The sequence below is a fragment of the Lissotriton vulgaris genome, chromosome 1_1, assembly GCF_964263255.1.
Source record: "Lissotriton vulgaris chromosome 1_1, aLisVul1.2, whole genome shotgun sequence".
Taxonomy (NCBI): Eukaryota; Metazoa; Chordata; class Amphibia; order Caudata; family Salamandridae; genus Lissotriton; species Lissotriton vulgaris.
The window spans coordinates 1,668,428,203-1,668,452,915 of NC_141685.1; the positions used below are offsets into that span (position 1 = coordinate 1,668,428,203).

A 24,713-nucleotide genomic window follows, 5' to 3' on the forward strand; every position below is an offset into this window, starting at 1 on the left:
GTAACAAAGAGACTGATTTGCCACCAAGAAACTCCAGAAATCAAGTGTGCTACAGGCACCAAACAGCAACCTCATGGACCATAGACTGCTGGCGCAAGACAGCTAAAGTGCAACATCCCCCACAGGACTATAGTCCCTCCATGATGATGCAACATGAGCACAGAACATTAGCCCAGAGAGGTCGTAAACTACCCTTGAAACAAAGACACAATGTTCCCACAAACCGGGACATGAAAGGGACAGAACAGAAGCACATCAGACACGCCAAATTATAAGGTGGTTGAAAAGCCAATTCGTTATTTGTTTAAACTTTGACCGGTTTTTCTAGGGTGCCAACTCCTTCACTCCGACAGGAGCAGCCTTTAGTTGTATAAGAAGGTTCTTCGTTAATGAGTGAACGAGCAAGTCCTACTTGGTGGTCACACAAGCAAGAACATGAGTAATGAGTCTGATAAGGTCGTCCTTGATGAAACCAAGCTATAAGTATGGAGTACGCCTGAGTTCGCCCACGCACTCTTCAACATGAGGGCTCTGGTGGTATTCGCTGCTCTTCTGATGGGGGCCTTTGGCCAAAAGCTCTTCATGGGGTGAGTAATCTACGGATTGTGTCCAGAACATTTATAAAATGTCATATCCATTGACAATAACATTGTAGATTTTGCATTGAGTAGTATAATAGGATTGAAAGAGCAGTACATATATTACGCTTGTGCTGCAAATATCTGGCGGGTGGCCTTGGATTGGGTGGACCATTCACTCACATTTGACTGTTTGTGTATCACAGAGCCATGAGAGAATCTGGTAGTGGCGCCTTCTGGCCCTAATTAAAAATCAATAACTTTCTTTGAGTGATCGCGCCAGTCTGACGCACATGTAACTCGCCAGCAATCCACAACACGCCTTGAGACAAACAGGCTTGGCTGAAAATCAATGTGCCCCAGTCTGGGACATGGGTGAGAGATACAAGGCTTGATCTCAATGAAAGGTTGCTCTGGGACTCTAAAAGGCTATAACACAACAGAAAAAGAAACCAAAATAGTCTTCCGTGCACCCTGTTGGGGTTTCATATGGTTGAGTTATTGGGAAAGGTAGGGGTAATGTGGAGTGAATATTTAGAAGAAGGGTTCTTCAGGGAGAACAAGCAATGGGCATCTCCACACAAGCTTTGACGGTCATCTCCTGTGTGACTGAATGAGTTCCCCTCTGTCGGTGTATCCTGTTGTCTGATGGGTTGCTGGCTCGAACAGGGTGTGTGTGTGTGTTGGTTTATGTCAAAGGAAGAAGATGGCAGCTTGTTGCTTTTATCTTCGCCCACCACTAGTACATTCACCCACATCAGACCTTTGATGGCCTGAGTTTCCATGGAGCTTTTGAAGACCTCTAGTTGGCTTCGAATCGAGAAGCCCCGGTCCTTTCCAGGGACCCACCCGTGTGTGTGGCAGCATCGAGATGTGCAGCACTGTCTGTGCTACACTGGAGGCACTGGAGCGGAATGCACATCAAAGGAGAAAGCACAAATAAAAATGGGAAACAGATTATCATTGTTCTGAAACGACATTTAGGAACTTCAGGTAACAGATCACATTCTGTGTTGCACATAATATTTAGGTGAAAATGTGCGAAAATACCTGCTCTCTGATAGCAGCACAACGTTCAGTCAATATCCGAAGTAGAAGCCTTTAAACGAGAATAGAATCCAGATAAGGGGAGGGGATGGGGGGCTGAGAAGAGGTTAATGATTAATCCTTTCTTTTAGCCGTTCTCATTGTAATGATAAATTAATAGATTCAATCACCCAGCAGCGTGTAAAAGCTGCATTGTGGGAGAAGTAAATGGGCGGAAGTAAGCAATGTAAGTGAAAGCTGCACAATTACAAACATACATTCAGACATTCATAATTTACATGCAATTTATAACGCAATCCGAGGCCTGTGTGCTCATAGAAGTATTGATGGGAGAAAACCCATGCAGACATGTTTTACTGGGCGCTCCTACAGGGTTAAGGATGGAGTGGAGCTGTGGCTAATACCGACTCTGTCAAAGCAATATTATAATGCAGTAAATGTTGAAGGCGGAAGATATCACAGACACTCATAAAGAGACCGTACTTAATTGATGATCGAATAACTGTTTTCCAAGCTTTTGTTTAATAAAAAGAATTCGAAAAGATAAATAAATTGGCCCATAGATGCATGGATATTTGAGGCAGGACTGCAAGGTCGACTACCAGTCTCCCATCCTGTGGCCACGCCAATGACTCTAAATAGCCCTTGATTGCCATGCACGACAAGTACCAGTTGCGATAAAGTCCTCAACCCTGCTATTTTCCCCAGGTAGACAGTAGCTGGTCAACCCTGCCAATATTCACAAGACGAAAATGGTTAAAAAAAAATACAGACATGCAGAAAAAACTAAAATTCGAATATTATATTTCATTTTGGATGTCTCTGCTTGTACTAAGCGATAATCACCTAACCTGTGGCAGGGGCACTCATAATCAAGGTTTAAGATGACAACCCTGTGCCTCCCCTCAGAGTTATGTTCGTTAATGACATTTGGTGACACTGTCTACTCCACAGAGATCAGGTTCTTCGCATAAGAGCCGATGATGAGCAGCAGCTCGCCAAGATCAAGGAGTTGGAAGATCTGGAGAACCTTCAGGTGATAATCCACATCCCACTCACTTTTATCTCAGTTTTTTCTATCGCTGAAGAGCATTGTTTACTTGTGGAATGACCAGTCTAAGTCGAAGAGGGCAGATTTATGCCAGATTTTCATGAAGTTTACATAAGATAATTTTACATCCAATTAATCTAAATTAAATTAATTGAGATTTCACTTGTTGTCCTGATGTGTTGTTGAGGATCCACCTGTTCTGGTCCTTACTCTGACACACCTGGTGTAGATCAATCTGACAAGATCCTTTGCTTTTGTTCAATTAGATCGACTTCTGGCGTGAGCCGGCTAAACCCAGTCTTCCTGTGGACATTCGGGTCCCATTCCGCAGCCTCCAGGCCGTCAAAGTCTTCCTAGAATCCAACAACATTGCGTACACCATCATGATCGAAGACGTGCAGGTAGCATTGGCTTTTCATGGATCTTATAAAACAGGGATTGTCAGGTTGGACAACTACAAGATATCAAGTGTTGAGATTACTTTAAATTAGTTTGGGACCTTCTGCTTGATTCTTCACTGTCTGCACCGTGTCTGTTTGAAATTGTCCTTCCAGTCTCCGTCAAGGAAATTCTGCTGTAGAATAGTGTTGTTATTAAACATCCCAAGATTTAATTTCAAAGGAGGTCACTACATCTCTGTGCTTGATCCAAGTTGGTGGATTTCCCTACCCCTTGGTATAAAGTGCTCTTCATCTCTGCTGGACTACACAAAGAAACTTAAATCTTGGTTGTTTGTTTAGTGCTCTTTAAGATCAGCGCCAAAAGATCCCTTGGGATAGTGGGCACAATACAACTATCAATCAGTGGACCACATGCCAGGCATTCAAGTGCATCTGGCCTGATCACTGTTTTTTTAGAAAGGGTATTTTTAGTTGCACAGAAGGAGACTGGAGTGTGGGCAAAGAAGAAGATATTGTGACATGTCTATAACACCGGCAAGGATTGCTGTTGAGTCGTCCACATGTTAGGTGCAGGCCGGGTATGATGTTCCCAGATTTCCATACAGGTCTCTCTACCTTCTGTATTGTGAACTATCTATTATCTACATTTGAGACAATAAAAAAAAGTTTTTTTTATCAGCAAGGTATATGCCTATTTATGTATGGGAGGAAGTACCCCCGCTGTATAAAAGAGTTCCTTGACCAATAGAAAAACAACCTACAAGGCTAAGTTCCTTTTTAAGATCATAAAACTCTGAGATAACTTGGAATTTCCTAATGCATGTAAATCCTTCCCACAAACTACTTAAATGCTTGATGTCTTGCTGTTTCCTGTAGAAGAAATGTTTGCAGACATGAAGAATAGAAGTAGAATCTATTGTGTGAAATATAACGCACCAACAAACAGTTAGTAATTCATTACAAACAATAATATCATCTTTTTAATGTATGTCAGGTTTAAAAAAAAATCTAGTTCAGAATGTATACAACCATGCAGAGCAGGTAACACAAAACGACCGGGCAGCCCTGCAGAATGTTACAAGGATACCCAGAGTCTCCCACATCTCACAGATATTCATTTACTTAGGGCTGAATGGAGCTCCCTTGAAGGGTTTGGGGCCCCCTGGAGGGTGGGTGCCCCTTACATCAAGTGGCTGTAGGGGCATATATTATTTCTTTTCTATAATGACGACAGCATGCAATAATAAATATGTTTATAAATATCTACTTTCTATGGACAATTGCCCATTAAAAAAGACACAGATTAGAAGAAAGAAAAGCAGGTTCTCCTTTTCCTGGTTTAAACAGCAGCTGTAATGACCATCTACGATGATACCAGCACTGCGTACCTGTAATGATGTATTACAAATGAGCAGCTGCCTCATTTCATTATTGCAGGTGACTAGAGACATCACAACTCAACTAGAAAAAGGAAATTAGAGATGGGCTTTTATAATGGGATTGCAGGCTGCCATGCATTATAGCGTCTAATTAAACAAGAAAACTTTTACCTTACCTCCTTCTCAGGCACTGGTGGATCAGGAGCAAGAAGAAATGAAGATTTCAGACAAGTACGAGCAAAGCACCAAGAACTTTGACTTTGCCTCTTACCACACCCTCGACGAGGTAAAACTCCGGTATTCTGCATGAGAAATGCACCCCCTTTTCCCTCGGGTTCCCTCGGGTTCCCCCGTTTCCTCTTCATTCCTTCACCTTTCCTTTCTTCCTTTCTTCTTGTCTTAGCTTCTTTATCACCAATTACTTTCAATTCTTCCTCCATATTTCGTGTTGGAATTTGAAAAGAAATTGTTACAGGCTGAGCCAAAGATCATACCATAGCACCAATTTGCAAGGTTTGGTGTGTACTTTTATGTTGAAATTCAAATTCTGTTGATTGCTGCAAACCCTACTCAGTGTGTTCGACACTTAAGTAGGAAAGATTTAGGCTTTGAACTTCTGGGGGCTGAAGGCGTGCAGTGGCTAAGGTTTTGAAGTTCATATTGTGTGACAGGGCTCGTAGGTGGTGGGCCGCAGCACTCCTTTTTGGGGGCTGGAGCTTATTTTCCATCAGCAGACTTTGAGCCAGAGCAAGAGAGAGAATGAAGAAAGAGAGAGAAAATGAAGAAGAGAAAGAGGGGGAAATACTGAGAAAGAGGGGAAATATTGACAAAGAGAGAACGCAGAGATATAGAAGAACCTCCAATTGTGGGACTCAGTCACAGCTTTGGAAGAAAGTTAATGATGCGACATTCAGATTTTTTCTTATTAACAAACTAAAAGTTATTTTCGATAAATGATCGAACTAGAAAATATTTACTCTGGCAACCCATATAAAATAAGGATAAAAGGGTGGGGCAGAAAGGGGTGGAGTAGTGAAAGGGAAGTCATCAGTCATGTGAAGAGTAGGTTTCATGTAAGCTAATTCATACATTCCTTTGTGACTGCCCCTAGAGAAATTGGCAGCAAGGACAAAAGTGATTGAAGATCTGTGCGGGCCTACTGAATCGGGCACCAACAACCTCCATTTAAGATATCTTCCAGGGTAAGGCAGGGCCTTAAAAAGATCTTTGAGCATCAGCAGGATTCAGACTATAACATTGACAAGATAACCCTGAGGGCAAATGCAATTACTGGAGCGGGAATGTGTGCAATCCGGTCACAGGTTTGACATCATAAAACGGCACAGATTTTGATAAATTTGCCATTATTGGTTTTTGCAATTAAAATAAACCACTTACATCATTGCAGACTAATCACAACATCAATCTCTACAGATTCTGGTTAATAAAGCATTGGACACAAAAATCAAAAACGAGTTTCAGTGAAACAATAACACCAACAGAACACAAACTCAATCCCAGTCAATAGGAAAGCCCCATGCCCCTATTCCCTATCAGCCACCGAATGCACTTCATTTTAATCACAAAAATACTGTGCTAACTCAATTCAATCTATTTAATCAAAAAGCAAATAGCTAACCAGTCAATGTGTTTTCTGTGCTTTAGGCCAAACCACACCTTGCCCTAAAATGAACTGCGGTCCACATGATCCACAGTGTTATTCATCAATACCCTATTTGAATCTTCCCGTCCCTAATTTCCAAATTGCACACATGGTTAATTTGCCTGCATGCTGCACAGTAGTGCATGTTACATGCCGGTCACACATTGTTAAGTTATGTAAGATAGCGGAGTAGGTTAATGCTTTTGCTTTAGAGATCCCTGTGCCACCTGCAAGTCAAAAGTTATAATCTCTGTAATATTACTCACTGAGCTGTGCACCCACATTAATGCGGTGTAACCTGCAAGAAATAATAGTAGAACTTTGCATATTTCTTTCTTTCATTTTTAGGTCTCGCCTAGCGATGCAGCGCATGCGCTGATCGCCTTGGTAAGATCTATTGGTGTCGGTTTTGCTAGCGAAGGGGTACAGGAGATGTGCACACGCCCGGACTGGCGATGTGCACATCTCCTCGTGTACGGCTCGCTGATTTCAGAACGCTTGCGCGTATGGCACGCGTCTCCTGTTCGCATCCTGTTAATATTTCACAGGGGAGCGCGGCTGGCTGTGATGTCAGGCTGTGCATGTGTTTTATCCCGTGCAGTCATTTCGGTGCTGTTTCCTTTAGGAATATGCCTTCTCTCACCCCTAGTCAGTGTGCGGTTTCCCACTGTCCCTGATTTATGGCAGGGAGTCTGTCACTGCCAGGCTGCCATTGTTGTGTGTTTGTGAGGGTGTTGTGTTGTTTATGCAACAGTTTAGTTTTTCTATGCCTGATAGTTTCAAATGTTGGTGTCACGTATCTGCTGAGGCATCAAGATGTAAGCATACACTTCAGTTTCTTATGCAGCAAGGGTAGTGGCGCTTCCCAGTTATTCTAAGTACTCTTGACTTGGCAGTTTGTGTGTGCACACAGTACCAGCTTGCAGATATTGTGTTGGATGGCTTAGCATTGCTTTTACTGGGTGACTGACGTATACTGTTTGACATAAAGGGCACGGAGTGCTCGACAAAGTGCTTTCCTTGCCAGTTTAAAGATGCAATATGCACTTAATTTGATATTGGGTGCTATTTTGTCCTCGACCTGTATTCTACTTTATTTTGAACTTTCTCCTTTTTTTCTGGAAGAACGTTATTTTAAAGAACTTCCAGGGTTCATATTTGACTGTAAACTTACAGGAAATTTACATTTTGCTGAAGACCTTCTATTATGGCAGCTACACTAACTGCATCATCTTGTTACAAGAAGTACTTTATTTAAAAACTTTTCAGTCTGGTGCACAGTACTTGAGCTTTGACCGCATCAACAAAGTGGTTCACCTCTGTTCGATTTGCATTTTTACACAGAGCACTCCACTTGTCATGTCCGTGATGAGCGTGACAATGTGAAGTTCTTTCGCCTGATTTCAGCATCCTCTCCAAACCTACTTTATGCACCTTCAGCTCACCTTTAGTTATTCCCATGCAATTACTTCTCTCCATGCCACCAACTAACCTCATTTCGCCCTGTTCTTCACCCTCAATAACACTATGTCCCTCTGTATTTCTCACACCCTTCTTTGTAAGCCCTGTTGCCTTCCATCACTTTACCAGAAACCAAGAGGGGTGCCCTTAAACATCAAAACTCCCATTGGGCCCCTTTCTCAGACCTTTTTGCCCAACATGGCCCGATTCCTGCTCCTCCTTTTTGGATCATTCCTTCCTAATATACTCTGCATGCATCTACCTGTAACCTATCTCCTTGTTTTCTTTCAGCAATCCCAGAAATGCACTCCTTTTCATGTAAGAATCCTGTCCAAACACTCATCCATTTACCGCTCACTAAAAAGCAGTCTGATTGGTTGTTCTTCACTCAGGCATGATTGGCAGATATCCGTTCCGTGTTTCCCAGAAAGTATTTCTTCCAACTCACTAAGAGCTGGAAGTGTAACCAAGGTGCACAAAAACACCTTTAATTATTTCCCCACTATTGATTGACTCCCTCCTTGCCTAGAGCAACTCGCTCCATCTATTCACATTCTGCTCTCCTGGCATTCAGATCTCCTTTGCTGAAACTTGCAATTCCACTACAAACCCTTGCTTAGAAGTCTGCCAGACTGTCATTGTTGGCTTCTTCTTTGACAGGCCTTATATCACTTGATTAAATCCTTAATCTATACTTTTGAACTGCAGCAGCTTTATTTGCGCGTCATTGGTTCAAAGCATTCAGGAACATGACATTTTTTACAGATTACATGATAATAGATATTTTAAAGCCTTCACTAGTTTTTGGAGTGTCCACGTTGCTATCTTGGTCTTCATTGCTACCTCAGCCTTGACCAAACACACCCTATTAGAGTCCTGATAAGACTCCACCACATCACTGAGGGACACCACCACATCACTCAGGGGCACCACCACATCACTCGGGGACACCACCACATCACTGAGGGACACCACCACATCACTCAGGAACACCACCACATCCCTCAGTGACACCACCACATCACTCAGGAACACCACCACATCACTCAGGAACACCACCACATCACTCAGGGGCACCACCACATCACTCGGGGACACCACCACATCACTCAGGGACACCACCACATCATTCAGGGACACCACCACATCACTCAGGAACACCATCACATCACTCAGGGACACCACCACAACACTCAGGGACACCACCACATCAATCAGGAACACTACCACATCACTCAAGGACACCACCGCATCCCCCAGGGACACCACTACATCACTCAGGGACACCGCCACATCACTCAGGGACACCGCCACATCACTCGGGGACACCACCACATCTCTCAGGAACACCACCACATCACTCAGAGACACCACAACATCAGTCAGGGGCACCACCACATAACTCTGAGACACCACCACATCACTCTGGGACACCACCACATCACTCTAATACACCACCACATTACTCTAATACACCACCACATTACTCTAATACACCACCACATCACTCAGCCCAACCACATCATCACTCAGCACCACAACAGCACTGTCCTTGCTTGCTACCAATAAGCATTTCCATAGCCAATAGGACTCGCATTAGGAAAGTGTAAGCTATTGGCTTTGTGAATAACAATGCTATTAATTTATATATTTTCCAAAGCCAACACATATTTTAAAAAATTGTCATTTACAATACCAATAGCTCACACTTTCCTAATGCGAGACCTATTGCATTGCAAATGCTTGTTATATCTAGAAATTGACAAAATGTTATAAGGTGGTGAAAATGTCATGCAGTTTTCAATGAGTGTTATTGGGTCGGGATATAGACGCAACAACCAAAAAATGATACGAAGATTTGTATGTCGCACTTTTTGGCTGAAAAACATCATCTGTTCCTACTGGTGTCTGTATTTTATTTGTGTCTTACCTCTCCTGTTCTTTCTATCAGATTTATGCCTGGATGGACACACTGGTAGCTAAACACCCATCTCTAATCACCAAACGTTTACTCGGGCACAGCTTCGAAGGTCGTCCTCTGTATGTGCTACAGGTAGGTGTAAGACAGTGATGTTTCTGTTTTCACTGCTTAATCATGGAAGGTCAAAGGTGAGGCTAAATAACCAGCTCGTCTGCTATAAATTGGAGGAACCTGAATTAATAATTGAAAGATAAAAGCTGGACATAATAAAACCTTGCGGAGAATACCTTGTGGGTTCAATGTTACATTGTCCTATCCTGTCATTTACTGGAGGGCAGGGGCTGCCTGAAGCAAGATTCAATCATATATTGTAGTCTCCATGTAACAGATTTGTGATGATGGGCTAGAAACCCATGCGAAGCCCCCAAGCAATATTACATACGGCTTCTACCTAATGATAATAGTAAAAGACAGGATGTCCAAGCAATATGACATAGTATTTTGAAGAAAAAGTGTCTAGAAACTATAAGAAATGTTGCAGAGCATCTTTAAACAAAACTATTGAGGCACTCCAGTTAATGTGATTTAGAATCTTAAGGTCCTACTGAGGTGACCTGTGTCCACAAAAGAGCACAGTGCTGCAGGTCAAGTGGAACAGTGCAACAGTTGCTGGTGGCCATGAAGATCTGATCTATGAAGTGCTTCATGGATCCGCCGTGGTTAGAAAACAAAAATTAAAAGACATGTCTCGCTTCGTGGAACTACAGCTACGCCCATATAAAGCTCCTGTGAAGTTCCTGAGGTAAAGATATCTGTAGTCGAGAAAGGAGACCTATACATGCCCCCTATGCTCTGGAAGCCTTGTTGAGATGAAAAAATCCATCATTTCCAGTTCAGAACAAACCTCAGGGAGGAATTTGACCCACTTGTATTGACCTCCCCGATTCTTTCTTCTTCTTTCTGTGGCTGTCTTCCTACCTCTGTCCTTTAACTTCATGATTTTAGCATGCCAAGACGATCATCTCCTGCCCATATGCAATTCTCGTCTAAGGCCTGTAAAGTGAAGACTGCCTTTGTTTCTGATCCTCACAAACCCCTGAACATATCTCTGCTCTGCGCGGTATCTAGCTTAGGAATCTACACATAGAGGTTTGTTGGGTCAGAGATCTGTGGTACCCATTTTGTAGAGCCCTTTCCTTTCTACAACGAAGCCTGTAGGAAGTGCTATCAAGTTGGAGGGTCTGTACAGTGCTCCAGGAGATATTAACTCGTTCAATGACACCAAGGAAGGCTGCATAGACCTTCGGAGACCTGGCTTCATGGGTGGACACATTTCCTTTCAGTGTGATGCTGATCATGGCTTTCTCTTTTGATGTTTCTTGCAGTTCAGCCGAGATGGATCTGTCAAACGCCCTGCAATTTGGCTGGACATGGGCATCCATGCCCGAGAGTGGATCACGCACGCGACTGGTATCTGGACCGCCAACAAGGTATATGAGCTTAAATGAATCAAGTGAGTGAGTTGTCTGGGTCGTGAGCCCACCATGAATTGAATTGTTTTTCAGCCTTTCATAGAAGTTAAAGTGTGGCATCAGTCACATGATGTATTCAGCTGGAACCATACATTTACCTTGCTTAGGTAACTATCAAACCCAGCCTAGAACAGGGCCATCTGTCGAAAGCTTTGCCCATATGAGGTACTAGTGCTTAGTTTGTGAAATAATGCCGGTGCTCCAAGCTGTGCTCAGAAGATGGTGGTGGTGCAATTAAAAGTTGGTGAGCTGAAACCAAAGCCATTTGTCTTAAATCCACCTCGTGCCTCTTTATTTCACTGCCAGACAGTCCTTGTCCCTTTTTCTCGCACCTGCAGGGTCCTGCTTTCTCCTTTTGTGATGGTTTCGCTGTCTTTTTCTTCCTCCATCTTTCCGATCTGTGTGTTTTTCCCTCTCTTGCTATGTGTAAATAAGTGCTGTTCCCCTAAAATAAGTGCATGTGACCCCCCCATCGGCACCCACCGGCTCAAATTAAGTACTGGTTCCGGAGCCACGGACTCTGTAGCATACACTAGAACTGTGGCGCAATATTACAAACCCACCCCCACATGCAATTGCTAAATATGAGTACTTCTTTATTTTGTCACCTCTACCACTAGAGTGCTGGTAATTATTGCAGTCACACCACATGTCTGGGCCCCATTCTTTGGAGAGACCGGGTCCCTCTGAGGGACTTATTTTGAAACCCTTTTTTGAGACCCCTTGCTATAATTAGGACCACTGGAACTATGTGATACTACAGCTGCAGAGTTTTTCATGCACTGAAATTGTATTTTTATGGCGCTTCCTACCCCTTACGAGATGTTGAAGCACTTTACTTTGCTCTACTACCACATCATTTGCACATTTAAACCCAAAATGATTTCCAGTTCCCACAGATCAAAACTTGCTAAAAACGCTGCCTCGTGGTTTGCCGCACAGTGTCAGGCCTTTTGCAAAGATTATCTGGTCACTTTGCAGTTGCTGGTCGCCGTAGTTAGGCGTTAAACTGATACTAATGAGGTGAAACCTTTGCCCAGAATGTATTAACTTGTCAAAAGAACAAAATAATGAAGTAATAACTGCCACAAAAGGTGCTGCATTATGTTGAATAATTTTCCATATCTTCTCAAACAAATTTTTTTTGGCCAAATAATTTAGTCAACTCTGATTCATAATGTTGTCCTTCCCTGCTGTCTAATTACAGTGGCCCTGCCTATAGCTCAAGCAAGGGCGTTCCATAAAGGCTCTGTGTACCAACAAGTCCCCAGATTCATCCTTGGCAATATTCCCCATAAATGGTAATTCCAGCAAGCCCTGGCTCACATGCTTCATCATTAGGTTCCCACCCTGGTCGCCGAATGCTCCCGGGGTGTGCTGCGACGCCTGATTACAGGGAAGCAGTTTTTTTTTCTTTTGGGAGGGAAGAACAGTGATGGTGAGTTAATTAGTGAAAAGTGCTGTTTTAGAATTGTCTCAAGATTTCCAGTCAATTAGACATACATTTTAATGAGGGAAGTCTTGGTCAATGTTAAAAAATAGTGGAGGATATATGTGGGATATAAAATTGATCCAACTTTGTCACGTCGCCTCGCCTGACCTTCGAGACAGGACAGGCGAGCAGGAAAGAGGAAAAGGAAGTGAGGACACAGGAAGCAGCACTCCTAGTCTGTAAGGCAGTCTGAGGCTGCCAGGGAATAAAGTAAGACGTAGAACGTAGCCTCTGCCTCGGTGTATTCATTTATCCAAGGGTGAATTAGACAATGGCGACGAGGATGGGATATCCCTAACACCCACAACCCTAACATCACCCAGCCGAATGAAGCGGCCGACCACCGAGCTCAGCAGCCTGCCTGCCGGTAGCGCGGAGAGCGCGAAAATCTAAACTGACGCCGGCGCTGCCAACATCCACATAACGCCAGAGGCGCGGATCTGAACACCCGCCGAGTGGCCCAAGCGATCCCTGCCTGCTGCAGTGAAAGCGGAATATCACCCACGGAGGAAAGGGAGCGCGTATGCCAGAGCGCTACCCACGTGGTCTCGATTCGAGCACCAGCCGACTCGACTTACCCAAAGATCCTGACGCGAGGGAGAAGCTGCCTACATTCAGAGCGGAGGGTGAGTCCCGACCAGCAGCCCCAGCGACCAGCAATCTCAGCGACGCTAAGCTTGAAAGAAGATAAAACCCTCAGCACAAGTAAGACGCGAGACGTCCCGCGTGGCGGCCATTTTGAAGTCAGGCGCCAGCGCTCTACATGGCACACGCTCAAGCAATGGCGGCCATCTTGAGGTCAGGCGCCATTTAAGAATTACACATTCCTAGCCAAAAGAGCGCGAAAACACACTTATACAAGCCTAAATGCTCTCAAAGCCTACAAGTGACAGGCAACACGTGCAGACAGCAATACGAAGTGCACACAGAGCCACAGAGGACCCTGGAAATTCTTTAGAAAGACTGAAATCACTGCGCATCCAGGCCAATTCATTCATCCTTCCGAAGGGACAATACAGATGTCCGACATACATCCTGATAGCTCATCCAGTAGCACGAGCCCAATACAAGCAGCCACAGCGGCTCTACAACCGAACCCAGGGCAAGCAGCCACAGCGGCTCTACAACCAAACCCAGGGGGTTCTTCGTCCACCCCACCTACTCCAGGCGACGCACCAACCATGGCCAACAATCCCATTGGAGCGTCTTTCATGCGCCAACCGCTGCCCCTACCTCTAACACCAGGCAACAGCATGGGCCCCGCGTGGAAACGGTGGAGTGAAGACTTCGAGGACTACATGATTGGGTCCCGAGTAGAAGATTCAAAACAGAAAATAGTAGCCCTAAGAAACCTCGTCGGTCCGGACATTGCACAAATCATCAAAGAACTACCAAATATAGCAACCGCCACCTATGATGAAGTAAAACTTGCTCTTGACAGACGATTCCTTCACAAACGCAATGTGGACTACGAACGGCACACCTTTCATCTAGCCGCACAAGACAAAGACGAATGCATGAGTGACTTCATCATGCGCATCAGGAGGCTAGCCCAATACTGCGACTTCGACAACTTCAAAACTGAGGATGCCCTGAGACTCCGCATCATCAGTGGATGCTACTCCGAAACCCTCCGCCGACGACTGCTCAAGAAACCGCATTCGCTGGAGGAAATTGAAGAGCTAACCAGGATAAACGATCAAGCAGAAGACTATGCCAAGCGAATGGGCACGCAGAAATCCGACCACAAAGACCATCACGCACTACGCGTTCAGTCACACCGAACATCCAAATCATCCAGGACCACGTCGAGCTCTCACAAATCCCATTCTTCCCGAAAAGCACCATCCAAAGGAAGCTCGCACCACTCCACTTCGGCCAAGTCTGCGCCCACCTGTTACCGATGCGGTCAGGACTACCCACACTCAGGGCAGTGCCCAGCAATTGGCCAGCGGTGTCATCGCTGCGGGCGTGACAATCATTTCGAAGTGGCGTGCCAAGCCAAGCGGTCACCCCACGCATCATCGACCAGAGGCCGTGACACTCGCCATCGTGACACCCGCCATCATGCCAGGGCCATCAAGGGAAGAGACAGCCGATCCTCCAGCTCATCAAATTCCAGCGCCCGGTCTGCCTACTCTGGCCAGTCCAGAAGCCGCTCCGAGAGCCTCCATCGAACCAGGCATCACACATCTGAATCCTATCGATCACGTAGAGACACATCCAGCGGGTCTTCCTCATCACGCACCCCGACATCTCAAGAAAGCGATGAATACATTTGCATGGTATCTGACCCAGACCGTCTAAAACGATACCCGAAACTGGACATCCTCATTGGCAACCATCCGGCGAAATTTGTTCTGGACTCAGGAGCATCATTAAATTACATCTGCGCCCTGGAATACCATAACATGAAACAAAAGCCCAAGTTGTCTCCTGCTGCTGTCCGCATCTTCACCTGGATGTCGCGCAAGCCCCTGCCGTGTCTAGGTCGATTCCACACCACCCTCACATTCAAAGACCGGACAGTTGACGCATATATCCATGTGGTAGAGGGTCCGGATGTGGCGGATTGCCTCCTCAGCCTACCAACGGCAGAAAGACTCAAACTAGTAGAGCTCCTCTACATGACAGAAGATGCTCCAGACATCACAGCAAAATTCCCAAACCTCTTTAAAGGCCTTGGAAGACTAAACCACTTCAAAGTAAAGCTCCACATCAATGAGAAGGTGACGCCCATCGCTCAACACCATAGAAAGGTACCGTTCCACCTCCAACAAGCCGTGGACGATGAGTTACAGGATCTACTCCAGACTGACATTATCGAACGCACGTCAGGACCCACACCATGGGTGTCCCCGGTTGTGGTAGTCCCCAAGAAAGGACAAGACAACAAAGTCCGCCTGTGTGTTGACATGCGTGCACCCAACACCGCCATCGAGCGGGAGCGTCATCCTGGGCCACACATCAGTGACATGATTACGAAGCTAAATGGAGCCACTGTCTTCTCAAAACTTGACCTTAACAAAGGCTATCACCAACTGGAGCTCCATGAAAAATCAAGATATATCACCACATTCACTACGCACCAAGGCCTGTTCCGATACAAACGGCTGAACTTCGGCATCTCTTCGGCTGCCGAGATCTTCCAAGAAGCCATCAGACGGGTCATTCAAGGCATCCCCAATGCTTTTAATTACAGCGATGACCTACTGGTATTCGGAAAAGATCAAACCGAACATGACACAGCGCTGGACAGAGTCTGTCACGCTCTGCTGACTGCAAACCTGACTCTCAACACCAGCAAATGTGAATTTCACAGAGACACCCTGAAATTTTACGGACATATCTTCTCCAAGGAGGGGATGCGACCTGATCCAGAGAAGGTAGTAGCACTTGCAGACACTCCGACACCTCGAGACGTAAGTGACCTTCGTTCCTTTTTAGGCATGGCGAGCTACTGTGCGCGATATATTCGCGACTACGCCACGATCAGCTACCCCCTACGTGAACTTACTCGCCAGGGTCAATCCTTTGACTGGACTGAACCATGCCAACTAGCCTTCAACACCATCAAGCAAGCAGTAGGATCTGCCACAAACCTGGCGTACTTTGACACCAAGAAAAAGACGGAAATCACAGTCGACGCCAGCCCAGTAGGCCTGGGCGCCATCTTGGCCCAATACCGGGATGATTCAGACCAACGCCACATCATCGCGTATGCGAGCCGCAGCCTCACGGACACTGAAAAAGCCTACTCTCAACCAGAGAAAGAAAGCCTCGCTGTAGTGTGGGCCTGTGAACATTTCCATTTGTTTGTGTACGGCAAGCACTTCACAATCATCACAGACCACCAAGCTCTCATCACCATCTTCGGCAATCCCAACGCCAAGATGCCTCCTCGTATCGAACGGTGGGGCCTACGCTTGCAAGACTACATATTCACAATCATACATAAACCCGGCAAAGCTGAGAACCCAGCAGATTTCATGTCGCGCCACCCTGTGGCCGGAGCCCGGAACGCCCTGTCTGTAGCTGATGAATATCTCCACTTCGTCATTGACGCGGCCTGTCCACCCACAGTCCCCATCGCCGCCATTCAGGAAGCATCCACGTCTGACCCGCTCATTCAAGCTGTCATGGCTCGCATTCGCACGAACTCCTGGAGAGATGTGAAACACTCGCCACAGGACTCCGACTCCACGCGGCAGGATCTGGCTGCATTTCAGCGAGTGCGTGACGAACTTTCCATCAGTGACAACGGCCTTCTTTTGAGGGGGGGAAGGATTGTGATTCCCCTCAACCTGCGCCAAGGAGTTGTCAACTTGGCACACGAAGGACACCGAGGCATCAACGCAACCAAGAAAGCCTTAAGAGAACGCGTGTGGTTCCCCACACTTGACCACATGGTAGAAACAACCCTGAAAGACTGTATGACCTGCCAAGTAGTCAGTCGGGAAGAACCCCCAGCACCACTACTAATGTCGGACCTACCAGAAGGAGTATGGCAGCAAGTAGCAGTTGACTTTTTCGGACCACTGCAATCAGGACAATACATCATTGTCATCATGGATGAGTACTCCCGGTTCCCCTTTGCACAGCTAATACCATCAACTCGAGCAACGACAGTAATCCCAGTGCTGGATGAAACCTTCGCTGCATGGGGCATTCCACTTCGAGTAAAAACAGACAACGGACCACCTTTTAATGGACATGAGTTCGCAAACTTTGCTGCACATCTTAACTTCAAACACAAGAAGATCACTCCACTATGGCCACAAGCAAATGGCATGGTGGAGCGGTTCATGGCGACACTCAAAAGGGCGATTCAACAGACTGAATTAACTCACAGAGATGTCCAACAGACATTAAATGAAGTATTACGAGCATATCGGAACACTCCTCACAGCACCACCAATCAATGCCCAGCCACTGTGATGTTAGGCAGGACACCACGGACTCGACTTCCCATGGCAGATCCCGCGCTCCAACAGCGGCCTGTCACCGTCGACCACAACACGCTAGTCGAGATAGATCACAGGAATAAGCACCGAATGAAGACCTACGCTGACCAACGAAGACATGCCAAAGACACTAACATCCAAGAAGGAGACTGGGTGATTGTCCGGAGTGATCGGCGCGCCAAGGCAGACAGCCGGTACCTCGACATCCCCCTCCAAGTCGTCAAAAGAAAAGGGACCATGATTACAGCCAAATCGGATCACAAACAAATAACGAGAAACATCTCGCACTTCAAGAAATGCAACCAAAACTCCCGACGAGGGACCTCGTCGAGCCAAACCTCAAGTGAGTCTCACAACCACAGTGACAGCAGCGACCAAAACACTCACAGCCCGGCCAGAACTGTGGAAGTCACGAGACGTCAGAGCTCACCACGGGAACAAGAGAGACGCCCCCACCGCCTCATCAGGAAACCTCGGCGGTTAGTAGAGGAGATGTAGCAGAAGCAAGACTTTGTGAAACCGGGGAGATGTCACGTCGCCTCGCCTGACCTTCGAGACAGGACAGGCGAGCAGGAAAGAGGAAAAGGAAGTGAGGACACAGGAAGCAGCACTCCTAGTCTGTAAGGCAGTCTGAGGCTGCCAGGGAATAAAGTAAGACGTAGAACGTAGCCTCTGCCTCGGTGTATTCATTTATCCAAGGGTGAATTAGACAAACTTAACTGCAATGTGGTCTACATGTTTCAGCCATCTTCTAATGGTACCTCTCAGGGTCAGAATTGCTTTCGTCAGGATCAAAAAAGGGACTAGCAATCACGCTATGGCATGCAGGGGTGGTGTGTGTGGATTATACTCACAACCCACCGACTTGTCAGGAAAACCACTTTATGTTTTTCCTTTTTGTGGTGGTAGCCTCTTGCCTAAAAAAACATGAAAAGTGGTTATAGGCACAGTAGCTAATGAAATAGGGGATGCGTTCTCATTTTGTCATGATATTCATTATTGGGAAAGACAAACGGGGTATGGCTTTTGCTTCCCACTCTCCTTTTGGTGTTTAGACATTCCAACAAGCCCCTCATTACATAACCCATAGGCCACGTACTTATCTAAAAGTAAACCTGGAGGTTTTTGTAGAGGCCGCCCCCATAGAGGGCATTGAGGGCCAGTGCCATAACAGGCTCCGTGGACCTATAAGGAAAGGTTTAACCAGTTTAGGTGGCTGCCTGGAAGCCTCATCAAAGGGGAAGTGTCCCTGCTTGCTCCCGGGCTAGGACACAAAGCCCACTCGGTTTGGCGTGAATGGTTTGAACCCCCCAATGGCGGGAGTGGCTTTTCCCCTCACAAGGACGTAAGAGGGAGCTAAAAGGTGCGCTACTCTTCACACACTGAGGAACTAGAGACCAAAAGGGATTGGGGGCAAGAAGAGATTACTCTACCCTGAACTCTTTTACAGATGGACACCCAAACAAACAAGCCCACTGCAGGTACCCCGTCATTCATCAAAAGTGTATAAGTATCAGTTATACCCAACTCAGTGCTTGTTATTTCACTGTTCCTTGGAGGATGAGAGCTGACATGGCCCTGCAGCGGTGAACTACAAGTTACCCAAATATTCATTCCTGCCTACAGAAGGAAATCTCGTCTGTCTAAAGATGTTGGGCCTGGTGAGTCACAGATGCTTCAAAAGGAGACCGGCCTAGCAGGGAATATAGAGGTTCCCTCACTAGACCTGTGCCTCTGATAGGCCAGTAAGGCAGGGTCAGTGTCCACCACATCCCAGGCCTTCAGACACACTAGTCTGTTAGTATATCTTGAAATGTTCCTATAGGCTAGTCCACCTGTGATATCTTTACTAGTCTGGGCAAGGCAAGCCAAAATCTAAATAGAAGGATTGTTGAGACAATTTATAGGACCAATATTCAGCATATTCGTAATAATGGAAGGTCCATGTTGTTACTTTTGAGTAGTGTTGCTAAGCAGTGTCTTCACACTTATACACCCTCGCCTCTTTTTCTGTGCAGATTGCTGAAGATAACACCAAGGACCAGAGCCTGAAAACCATCCTGGACAAACTGGACATCTTTGTGCTGCTTGTCACCAACCCCGATGGGTATGTGTACACCCACACCACGGTGAGTTCACTCCATGGGTGTAGTCAGGGCTTTAGGTGGGATGAAAATGAGGGGGCCTCTCAAAAGGGGCGTGTCCAATGTTATTAAGGGCATGGCTGAAAACGTGTCAGCTAAAAATATGTGCTGAGCATAGTGTGCCACTGTCATTGCATCCAGATACATAACACAACAAGTAACATTGCACCTACAACAACCCAGCACTATGGGCTTTGCCAATGATTGTTAGTTGCATAAGATAAATAAGCAACAACTATGGCTCCGTTGTGTATAATATTGAAAATGCTTCTGTTCTGAAATGATGAGACTGAAAGAACTATATAACGAGTCTCTTTGAAGTCACGCCATAGGCAGTGAGGGGTGGTATTACTGCAGAGTTAAGATTTGTTTGTTCAACCTGATGGTGAGGGCAAAAACAGAGAGCCAGATAGGCACCCATCTCAGCACCTGCTTTTTAGAACTGCTGGTGCTGAGCAGGACCCGGCCCACTTAAAGCCCTGGGTGTAGTGATCTTGGCCTCTGAGCACACTCCGCTTTAGGGACTGAGGCAAGTGGGCATAGCTGCCAGACTGCTCTGTGGGATACCTGTGGTCCACCTTCACTTTCTTACAGATATTTCTAGATCCTGAGACACCAGGTCCTTTTATAAATTGAAGGGGCAGAGGTTGGTGGCATGATCACATCCCAGCCCCCGTCTGACCCCTGAAGCAGCACAGGGCAGGGGGGCAGGCTCTAGCCTGCTGTGTCCTCCAGATCCCCCAGACCACTGCCCCCCACGCTGACATTTCCCCCTGGTTACAGCAGGTGAAAATGTCAAGGTCTTTTCCTTGTAATCAGGGACAACCACGCGGAAAAGGATCCAGTATTTCTGAGTCCACGTGCTTATTGTTAATCCTGGTGAGAAAGCTCATACAGGCTGGTGTTTGGTGATGGGAACCTGCTGTAGTGTCCTGCTGGACACGGTCTAGGGTTGAGGAGTGTGAGGTAATACACTGTACACCCAACCATCACAGGCGTCGCCGGTCAGGTGACCCTGCTAATAAAAGGGGTCGAACACACGTGCCCTGGCCAGTTATAAGTGACTCTGCTACCATGTCTGTGTGCATTATTTGACAAGCATGTGGGCCTAGCCCCCAATACTTTACACCTGCCAGAATTAGGTATTACGGTGGTATCCCTGCACCTAAAACTGATGACCTTATAATCAGGGCTTACAATATTTATTAACACTTTATTGACAAAAGGGTCATTGTTGGATCATTAGCCTTAAAACATTCTTTGGGATTTATGTCAGAGGAACACATTATACAAGGAAGGTAAATGCTTCCCTTCATCCACTTCTGGACATGTGTAAAGTGCTTTGTGATTCCTCTGAGGCAGGAGAAAAAGCACCCAGTTCACACACAATACCCCAAAGCCCGACGTGTCCGTTCCCCGCTGTATGTCTCGGGTCACCCAACTATGAAGGCGGTGGATTTAAACCCTGGATGGTGCTCTCAGGTGAAGTGATGCGTTTAATGATCCACAGGATTTACTACTGCTAAATGTAGGAGTGTGAGTGACCAAGAGAAAAGTATGGGCATATTTTCTAAAGGTTCACACATTGTAGGGCAGCAGGCAAATCTCCTGCACTGCGTTGCGTGATCGGGAGGGAGCTGAACCCCCCATACCTACTAAGATGTGCTGCTCTTCAGCTACCTACCTGTGCTGGCACACTTGAGACTGACTAGTCCCAACACCAGGTGCGTAACACAGGCCCCTGCAGCCCCCGCAGTGCGGGTTGGCCCTCACCCTCCAGGGGGCCCCGTCAGCTCCGCATTTCTGCTGGAGAGCTCTAGATTGAGTCCGGAGGGGGCCCCTTCACGTACCCTGCAGGGGGCCCCCTCAAGGTTCGTTACACCACTGACCAACACTGACACCCTTGCACCCTAGTGCCATGCTGCAATGGTGCCTGCATTTCATTGGATTGTTTTTGTGCAGGAAGGGGGAAAGTTAGAGCAGGTGCGTGTACACTAGGGACAAGTAAAAAGGCAGAGCATGTGAGTGGATGAAAGGCGGAGAGAAAGAGAAAGGTGTGTACTTGCCTTTCAATTTTGTTACAACATTTCACATTTGGACTTCTGAAAATGGCAGTCCGTACAGGCCTTAATTACTCCACATTATGCAGACTGGAGGAGACCGTGAGTTAAAGTTGGGTACCATGTACACATTGGTGTTCTGAGCTGGTCGTTCACTCTCCCAGGCCTCCCAGCGGCCCCTGAAAGAGCAAAGACGATAATATTGACCCTTGAGGCACTGCACAGTGCACCGGGAGCTGGTCCAGTGCACAATTACTGACTTTGGTGAATGTGCAAGGAAGGTTCCTTGCATCATCACACAGGGGCTGCAATTGGATGATTATAGACCTGTACTGAAGTTGGGTATGCATCCCTGATTCAAGCATATGGACCAAAAGGCACGCAAGTGTTACTTTATAATGGGAGGCAGTGCCAAGTAAACTTTACTCACCAGAGTAGAAGCTGGAATATGAGGGAAAACCTTACTCATACAAATGATGAATACACTGTATGCTTTGGCTCATGGATGTCAAACAGGACTTGGGATATTGCTAGCCCTCAATTAAATTAAATCTTATCAAGAAAAGGAATTGCAAGAACATAGAAAACTGCTAAATCGTGTAAATGCTTATGGAAGATATACCAAACTAACTGTCAGACATGCTGGTGTTACATGTTAGTTTACACACTTTGGTCCCATCGCATTTGAGTTGCTTTTAATGCTAAATTGAGGTGCTGGAGACACAGGTAGACTGTATCTGTGACCCGCGTGTACAAGGATCATGAGAGTGGCCTGTAATGTTTGATTCCAGATACAGTTGAACAGAAGTGTTTATTTGAAACCATGTTGCAGTTGATATTAAAATTTACTCTAGTATGTAACTCTTCTGTTCTGCTTATCCTTCGTGGCATTTTCTTCTGTTTTGCAAGAAGGGTTCAGGATACAGGAGTGGGCTAGAATAAGAGATACTAATATAATTATGTGTCTTTTTATAGTAATGTTTGGTGATTTTGTATTATTATAGACTTCAAGTGTCAGACGGATGCCAATGTTTTGCTACTTGTGAGGGTGGGTTTGTGGGGAACAAAGCAGCACAATTTGTAACCTGTGGGTCTCCTGTGTGTTTTTGCAGAACCGCATGTGGCGCAAGACCCGATCTGTCCGCAAGGGGACGTCCTGCATTGGAGCCGACCCCAACAGGAACTGGAACGCTGGTTGGGGAGGTAAAAGTGTCCATTCATAGTGGCCCTTAAATACGGGTGCGGGCAGAAGCCCATATGGTATCATATAAGTCACATGGTCACTGTAGACCAGAGGTGTCCAGCAGAGGTCTAGAAGGGCCGGATTGATGGCAGCTTTTCATGATAATCACTGGCTTTTTAAATTAATTCCTCTTAGACTAGACTCTTATTTGGTTATCATGAAACTCTGGCATGGATGTGGTCCTCCTCATACTCCTTTGGATATCCCTGCTGTAGGGTTAAAACCCCCCAAGGGCGTAGAGCAAGAGTTATCATACTCCACTAGCAACTACTTTCAACCCTAAGCAGAATGTTTCTCTTGGCTCAAAGCATGGGCGATCCTTATTTATACCAATACCTATGGGACAATTGTTAGCCCCCGAACCTCGCCCTACACCCGAGGTATAGCCGGACATATGACACTGTGCCCCAGTCTGAAGATCCTGTTGAACCACTGACCAATAGGGATAGGTCTGTGTTTCCCTCTACGCCACCTTGGCTTCTGCCTTGTACTGAAATAGATCAAGAACCTTTCTCATCCATGGCTATCTTAAAAATCTGAATGTCACCATTCCCTATTTGGGAAGCCAACTTGGACACGACAACTGCCCGTTGAAAAAGTAAAAACTCGTCTTTGCCCAGCTTTCCCTTCCCCTCGCCAAAAGGAGGAATTCTTCCACTGGGAATCCATGCTTCATAGACACACACCAAGTCCTCCTTCTTTGTAGAAACGTCTGTGGGCCTGGGCCGCTTGCAATCCATTCGCCATTGCCTGCAGGAAGTGGCCATCCTTGTCCCACCTGTAGCAACCCTTGAAGGGCCATTAAAGAAGGTCACTGCTCTGCCCTCTGATTTCACCTTGGTTAATTTGCTTCTTTGCTTTCAATCAGGCTCGGGGTCCAGCAGCAATCCGTGCTCGGAGACATACCACGGCGTGGAGCCGCACTCGGAGCCTGAGATCAAGGCACTGGTGGACTTCATCTCCAACCACGGTATGGTGAAGACCATGCTGACCATCCACAGCTACTCGCAGATGCTGCTGTTCCCCTACGGCTACAAGAGTGCACAGTGCCCAGACCACAATGAACTGGTGAGCTCCAACCAGCGGCCTGCTGGGGCATTCATGCCACATTTTGGGAGGGGTGCTAGAATGTTGAAGGAAAGGAAAGCTGCTATGCATGCAGTATACCTTCAGGCAAACCTGAGGCTTTAGTCAACTGTACTTTCAGTGCCAGGGTTTGTAGAAACATACTTAGCACGAAAAAAATATGTGACATTTTCCAGAATACAAAGTTTAGCTGAAAAAAATACCAAAACGTGTTTTACGGCATAATACATGACGCGGGATCACTTTGCTACCAAGCTTGTAATAACAGTACCAGGAAGAAGTAATTAGGGTTAGCTCTGTTGATTTTTGTATCGCGCTGAATAGGAAAACAGAGTAACAGAGTGCTTAACAGTAAGTAGTACATTGTTATAGACAAGTCATGGGGTACATATTTTGCTTCCTAGCTAAATGTAATAACTTAAACTTAGAGTAAAACAAATATATAACATAATGAAAATGAAGCTGTGGTTGTAGTGAGTGTGAGAACATTATTTGTGAGGTTATTTTGAAGATGGGAATTGAGAGAACATTCACAGTTGTCCAGAACTAGCTTGAACCCTGACAGAGCCTATACTGTCATTAATTCAGAAGGAATGAAAGGGTGCATTAATGAATTAATGTGGGAGCACAGTATAGGCTCTGTCAGGGATCTAGCTAGTTCGGGACAACTGTCAGGGAACCTAGCTGGTTT

The 24,713-nt window shown here is 46.1% G+C and overlaps 1 protein-coding gene and 1 long non-coding RNA gene across 2 annotated transcripts in view; one reads left to right on the top strand and one right to left on the bottom strand.

Annotated features, from left to right (window-relative positions):
* The first annotated feature begins 399 nt into the window (after positions 1 to 399).
* The window catches only part of LOC147751025 (carboxypeptidase A1-like), a 48,844-nt gene continuing 24,530 nt past the window's right edge, over positions 400 to 24,713 (top strand). Inside the window, exons 1-9 of the mRNA XM_086918910.1 lie at positions 400 to 587; positions 2,580 to 2,661; positions 2,943 to 3,077; positions 4,644 to 4,742; positions 9,532 to 9,633; positions 10,887 to 10,991; positions 19,508 to 19,618; positions 22,806 to 22,896; positions 23,805 to 24,004. Coding sequence (XP_086775036.1) covers positions 523 to 587; positions 2,580 to 2,661; positions 2,943 to 3,077; positions 4,644 to 4,742; positions 9,532 to 9,633; positions 10,887 to 10,991; positions 19,508 to 19,618; positions 22,806 to 22,896; positions 23,805 to 24,004 — 990 coding nt within the window. The 5' untranslated portion in view covers positions 400 to 522. The remainder of the gene's footprint in view (positions 588 to 2,579; positions 2,662 to 2,942; positions 3,078 to 4,643; positions 4,743 to 9,531; positions 9,634 to 10,886; positions 10,992 to 19,507; positions 19,619 to 22,805; positions 22,897 to 23,804; positions 24,005 to 24,713) is intronic.
* Positions 7,683 to 24,134, bottom strand: LOC147751026 (uncharacterized). The gene is made up of 4 exons (XR_015295527.1): positions 21,774 to 24,134; positions 18,205 to 20,406; positions 8,606 to 12,609; positions 7,683 to 8,541 (listed from the first exon to the last, which is right to left on the bottom strand). It is a non-coding gene; the product is annotated as an uncharacterized LOC147751026 (long non-coding RNA).